At 37.6% G+C, this 7,062-nt stretch overlaps 1 protein-coding gene across 1 annotated transcript in view; it reads right to left on the reverse strand.

The window, feature by feature from the left end:
• Positions 1–7,062, reverse strand: part of INADL (InaD-like (Drosophila)) — a 383,821-nt gene that overhangs the window by 225,253 nt on the left and 151,506 nt on the right. The window contains exons 21-22 of the mRNA XM_006862480.1: positions 4,981–5,052; positions 1,679–1,856 (exon numbers count right to left, since the gene is read on the reverse strand). Of these exons, the coding sequence (XP_006862542.1) occupies positions 1,679–1,856; positions 4,981–5,052 (250 nt within the window). The remainder of the gene's footprint in view (positions 1–1,678; positions 1,857–4,980; positions 5,053–7,062) is intronic.

Genomic DNA, 7,062 nt, shown 5'->3' on the forward strand with positions numbered 1-7,062 from the left:
CTTCTTCCAACACAGATCTGTTGGTTCTTTTGGCAGCCCATGGCACATTCAATATTCTCCTCCAACACCATAACTCAAAAGTATCAATTCTTCTACGGTCTTCCTTATTCACTGTACAGTTTTCGCATGCATATGAGGTTACTGAAAATACCATGGCTTGGGTCAGGAGCACCTTAGTCCTCAAGCTGACATCTTTGCTCTTCAACACTTTTAAAAGGTCTTGTGCAGCTGATTTGCCTAATGTAATATGTCATTTGATTTCTTGACTGCTGCTTCCATGACAACAAAGTAGATGGCTAGGACATGCTAAAATTTAGAAACTTAGGTGCATCAAAACATTTCATCAAGAGAGTAAAAAGGGAGCCTGCAGAACGGGAAAAATTTTTGCAATGACATTGTCAGACAAGGGACATCAGATGGATCTTGGATGAAAGCAGATAATACCAAAAAGATGTTTACTAAAGTTTTATTTACTCTGCAAAGGCATTTGACTGTGTGGATCATGACAAGCTAAGAATGAGAATTCCAGACACTTAACTGTACTCATGAGAAACCTGTATATAGACCAAGAAGCAGTCTTTTGAACAGATCAAGTCAGCACGCAATGGTTTACATTTATGAAAGGTGTACATCCAGATTGTATCTTTTCACCATATTTAACCAATTTGTATGTGGAGCAAATAATTCAAAAGGTAGATTATAAGTAGAATGCAGAATCAGAATTGGAGGAAGGCTCATTAACAATCTGTGATATGCAGATGAAACAATCTTGCTTGCTGAAAATGAAGAGGACATGAAGCACTTACTGATGAAAATCAAAGACTACAGGATGGATTATACTGTTATGCAAAGAAAAGAAAAATCCTCACACAGGACGAATAACTACCATCATGATAAATGGAGAAAAGATTGAAGGATTTCCTTTATTTGAAGCCACAATCAACACTCATGGAAGCATCAGTCAAGCAATCAAACGACATACTGCATTGTGCAAATCTGGTCCAAAAGACCTCTTTAGAGTGTTAAAGAGCAAAGATGTGACTTAGATTATAAGGTAAAACTGATGTAAACCATAGTATTTTCAGTCATCTTATATGCATGCAAAAGCTAGACAATGAATTGGAGAATTGATGCATTTGGATTATGGTGTTGGTGAAGAATATTATGTTTATCATGGACTACTAGAAGTACAATATAGATTGGAAGAAGTACAGCCAGAATGCTGCTTAGAAGCAAAGACAGCAAGATTTAGTGTCATGTATTTAGGCATGCTATCATTAGGGACTAATTCCTAGAGAAGGACATTATGTTAAGTAAGGTAGAGGGTTAGCAAAATGAAGAAGACATTCAAGGAGATGGACTGGCACAGTGGCTGGAATAAAGAGCCCAAACACTATAACTGCTCTGAGGATGGTGCAGGACTGGGCAATGTGTCATTCTGTTGGACACAGGATCACTATGAGTCAGAACTGACTCAAAGAAACCTACCCAAAGGTTTTATCATGTGACTTGCTGCCCCACCACACTGAGAAATCCTTAAGATTAATATACACATTTAACTAACTAAATAAACCCATTATATACGCCTACTTCACTAAAGCGAAGAGTTCTGCCTAACAGATTGTTTCACTATCTTACTGTGCATGTCAAATAGAAAACATATTTCACCATCACTTACCTCAAGTATTTTATCTCCAGTTTTAAGAGCTTTTGTTTTTCCTGCTGGACTGTCTTCTAAAACTTGTTTTATAAATATGCCTTTAAGCTCTTCTCCATTCTTTAGGCGTTTTATAACAGTTTGTCCACCAACAATACTGATTCCAAGAGACACATCGGGTTCTCTAAAAATCTCAACACTATGAAAAGAAAAACAAAATCCATTACCAATCAAACTAATGTGATTTGTTGAACAGTTCTTGTAATTATTCAGTTGTACTTTCTCCCTGTTATTCATGTTTTATATAAATACATTTTATAAATACAGTTGACTTGAGAACAAGGTAGGTCCAATTATACTCTGATGTTCTTGAAAGCATAGTGTGCTAATAATCATTTCCTCGTCAGCAATTCATCTCTCCAGTAAATGGTGTAAAGCAGCAAATGATCTCTCATGGTTCTCACTTATTTTTCATCATGCTTACTGCAATACTATAAACCTTGAATAATATAATGGTATACAGGGTCGCTATCAGTAGCAACCAACTCGACGGCACTTAACAAGAACCCATACAAAGGGAGTCCTGGTATGGCACTATACAGTAAGCACTGGGCTGCTAACCACAAGGTCAGTGGTTCAAACCCACCAGCCACTTCTGGGAAATCCTATACAGGTATGCTATAAGTCAAAACTGACTCCATGGCACAACACCCATACTAAGTGCCACTAGTGTTGCTGGAAATGTTCTCATGAGGCAGAGAAGAGTCATGATATTACCAAAAAAAAAAGTTGAATTGCTCGGTTTGTACCATAGATGGAGGTCTGAAGCTGCAAGGGACCATCATTTCAAGGACCATTGTATAAAAAAGAAAAGGAAATTGTGAAGCTGCCACTTACAACGACACCAGCAGACACAAAACAATTATACTTTTTGGGAAACAGGTTTTTATTTCGTATTGAATACAGCAATGTTGGTACAGTATAAGAGGGGTCTTTTAAAAAGATTATGGGAACATTTCATTATCCTTTGATTCCACATGTGCGCAAATGTTTTGAAGTCTCATCATGTAATACATTGTTGTTGTTGTTGAGTACCATGGAGTTGATTCCGACCCTGCATAGGGTTTTCAAGGCTGTAAATCTTTACGGGAGCAGAAAGCCTCATCTTTCTCCCGTGGAACAGCTGGTAGTTCCAAACTGCTGACCTTGAGGTTAGCAGCCTGATTCATAACCAATACACTAACAGAGCTTCTTTCGTATAATACATATAACATATGCAGTATGTGTTAAATGACTATTTATGTTATGGCAAAGCTTCATTCAACAGTAAGCCATTAGTTAAGTTTTGGGTGAGTAAAAAGGTGTGCCAAATAGTTGACTGTGCAGAGGGTTGGAGCCCCTATCTACTGTGTTTGTTAACTTAGGATCAACTGTAAATCTGTAAAAATGTCATATAACTCATGTCAAATCCCAAAACTATAAGATACTATCAATAATTGATACTAGATATGAAAGCTTAAATTCTGAAATATCTAAATCAATATACAGAATTCTTAATATGCTGTATATATTCTCAACAACAACAAATTTTATTTTTAAAGAACTCAAAAAGCAGTTCCTCAGAGTTTTGAGTCAAAATTCAGAATGCAGGTTGGTGTGGGATGGTGGAATGAACAATGCAAAAAAATAGGAGTCCTGGTGTGGAGCTGTGGGATAAAGCACTGGACCACAAGGTCAGTGGTTCTAACTCACTAGCTCCTCCTTGGAAAGCCATACAAAGTCACTGATGGACTACAAGGTTGGTCTGAACCACGGGGTTGGCAGTTCAAACTCACCAGCTGTTCACTGGAAACCCTATGGGTCAGAACCAACTTCACAGCATATAACAACAACAACAATGAGTTGGGACATACTTAGCCACACTTGACAACAACAAAAGACCAGTAAGAGTAGCTAGAAGGAAGACTATGATAATCTAAATAAAGCACATTTCTGTTGAATACTTAAAACTATGAAAGTAATGATGGGCAGATAAGCCCCAAACAAAGCACAAACTTGGACTAAGACAAGGAGAGAGTTAAATTGACAAGACAGACACCAACCTCAACTATTGCTGATTTTTTTTTTTTAAACAAACAAACACAAAAGGTTTACTGCTTTTAAGTCAACCCTATCTACCATGATTAATGATTCAGTAATAAACCATACTTAGTACATCAGCCACTATCATAGATGGATGTGGTGTAGTGAATTATTTAATGTCTCTTCTAGCAACAGTCTGAAATTCCTACTAAGCAACATTTCTGCCCTGCTGAGCCTAGGTAATAGAGTGTGAAAGGAGATGCTGATACTGTGATATGATTCAGCTGTGAATGTTTAGAGTTTCTACAATTAAAAGCAACTCTGAACATTCACAGCTGAAGAAGAAGGAGGGGGGAATCTCACTACCATCAAAGAAGAACCATAAATGAAGCAAGACCTTTGGACTCATAAATCCCTGCACATTGAAATCCTCAACTCACGGACAGAAACCCGTGACACTGGAGGGTGGCAGAGGAGCAGCAACAACAGAACCAAGAATCACAGCACAAGACAGTGTCCTGTGCTACCCAGACCATGAAGCAAGTACCGCTCAGTGAAACTGGGCAGAAGGCTTGCTTGCAGAGTGGGATGCCCCAGGCACTTAACTGGGGCGCTAAGTAAGCTGATCCATGGAGCTAAAGTTGAATGTCTTCATGCTGAGGCTTATGAAGGAGTGGTGTGTCCTGAGGGGTTTATCAGTCCTAAAAGAGTTTTGTAATATTGTCAGAGCAGAGCAGAGCAGAGGCCAGGCCAAGAGGCTGAAATTCAGAGAGAGGCCTGACTGTGCTCATAGCTGAGGAATGTCCTGACTAAAGAACTGTGTCCTGAATATTTCTGACTCTGAATCATAACCTGTTAACTTCCCTAGTAAAACCCATAATTGTTAAGTGTGATGTCTGAATTCTGTGTGACCATTGCAGTGAATTATCAAACCAAATTTTTAGTAGAGTGTGCAGTGGGAGGAACAGTTGGTGCCATATTTTTTTGCAATGGACATATTTAAATTGCTTCTAAACTGACTGTTTTCTGTAAGAGTATAATAAAGATTTTCCAAATCTTGGTTAGAGTCTTAGCCAAAACAAAAATCTCTAAGACAAAGTGAAACTAAAATGCAGGTCAGCCTACATGTGATCTATGGTGATTCCTCAATCACTAAATATAACTCAGTGATGTTCTAAGAAGTTCAAAATTGGAAGACTCTTGTCCTCTGACTGAGAAAGTCAGTAACATCATCAACGTACATTCTTGGTGGACCCCAATGGCTGAAGTTTGGAGTTTCTTCTCCTTCACCTTCTTCTCTCTCAGGTAGCTCACTGATGAGAAAGAAAAATAGAAAATTCATAAATAAAACCACAACTCATAAGATGCTTGTTGTTGTTGTTGTTAAGTGCCGTTGAGTCGGTTCCGACCCATAGCGACCCTGTACAGGGTTTCCGAGGCTGTAAATCTTTATGGGAGCAGAAAGCCTCATCTTTCTCTCGCAGAGCCACTGGTAGATTTGAACTGCTGACCTTAAGGTTCACAGCCCGATTCGTAACCACTATGCTATCAGGGCTCCTTAGATGCTTAAGAAGTTTAAAAAAAAATCACACAATTTATACATAGATAAATGGTTCATAACTTTATGCAGTTTTATATTTACATCAACAAATGCAATTAACTGCTCTTATAAAGCAACTCAAATATTCAGCAGCAGAAAACAACTGAATTATTATGAAAACTCTGGTGCCAGTCTAATTGCTATTTTCTAAAAGCATGTATTTGATTTGTACAATTTCACATTTGTTTCTCTATTAATATATGAAATAGTAGACATATTCATGCAAATTTGGTATTGATTGACAACCAAAGAGAATAATGAAGTACAAACGCCACCCTAAACAGGTGACATAGCTAAACAGTCGATAACCATGATCCATCTTTATTGATATCTGTTATTCTTATCCCCCAAATAATTCATCTGTCACTTACAGCCCATGACTATTGCGTAGAGTCACACAGTACTTTCAAGTATAAAGTATAGAAAGCTTTCACTTACATTATCTAATTTGATTCTCACTCCCTCCCACACACCACCAGATTTTCTCCCACTATTTGGCACTGCAGGATAAGCACACTAAACTGCTAGTCTCAAGTTTGGTAGTTCAAGCCTACCAGCAGCTCCTGGGAAACCCGCTACAGAGTATTTATGAGTTGGAACCAACTGGATGGCACTTGACAACAATAACAAGCTATAATCCCAAAATTCAAACTCAATTCCACCGAATCAATTTTGACTCAAGAATGACCCTGGATAGGGTTTCCAAGGCTGTAAACCTTCACAGGAGTGAAAAATCCCATCTTGCTTAGAGCAGCTGGTGGATTTGAAATGCTGACTTTGCATTTAACAGTTGAATGTTTACCCCACAGTGTCACCAAGCTATATTAATATGGAAGTACCTAACCACATAGCATAAAATGCTAAATTACAGGTAGTTAGTTATAAGAATAATATTATCTACTAAGGTATGTTGTTGTTGTTGTCAAGTCGGTTCCGACCCATAGTGACCCTGTATAAGGTTTCAGAGTAGTAGTATATGTTATCTGAAATAGGAGTCAGAAATCTTAAACTCAAGTCTAACTTGCACTATGAAGTCAGTATGTGACTTAAACCATCAAATAATGTAACAGGTCTGATATTAGAAATTCTATCATTCTATTTAAAATGTAGGCACCGCCTCTTCCATTTCATCTTCATAAAAAATCCTCTAACATAAGCACAGCAAGTCATATTGTTATGTTTTACACATATTACACAACCTTACACCTCTCCACAGGTACGCAAAACTTTGCTTCAGCACTGAAGTCACAGTTCCATTTTCTCTGAACTTTCAAATAAGCACCATAAAAAGTGGCAACACTCTCCTTCTACTTACTACCTAACAAAAATAGAAAGCACTATGATACAGTGCTTTTAAGGCCACATGAAACAACAATAGAAACAACAAAAAGCAAACTAGAAGGATCTAGACAATTCAAAAATCAGTTAGTAAACTGGGATCACGAACACTTCCCCCACTACCAGATGGCTTTCTTTCCATATCCAGTCTAAATATTACGAATAAGAGCATCATAGTATTCACAGAAAAACAATATGGCATATACTTGCTGGTCATTTAGTTAATAAACAAATAAATAAACAATATGGCATATACTTGCTGGTCATTTAGTTAATAAACAAATAAATAAACAATATGGCATATATTTGCTGGTTATTTACTTTATGTCTTTTTTCCTCCTCTTCCTTACCAATATAATCCCTTATGAATTCCAGGTGGCACGCT

The sequence above is a fragment of the Chrysochloris asiatica genome, unplaced genomic scaffold, assembly GCF_000296735.1.
Source record: "Chrysochloris asiatica unplaced genomic scaffold, ChrAsi1.0 scaffold00048, whole genome shotgun sequence".
Classification (NCBI taxonomy): Eukaryota; Metazoa; Chordata; class Mammalia; order Afrosoricida; family Chrysochloridae; genus Chrysochloris; species Chrysochloris asiatica.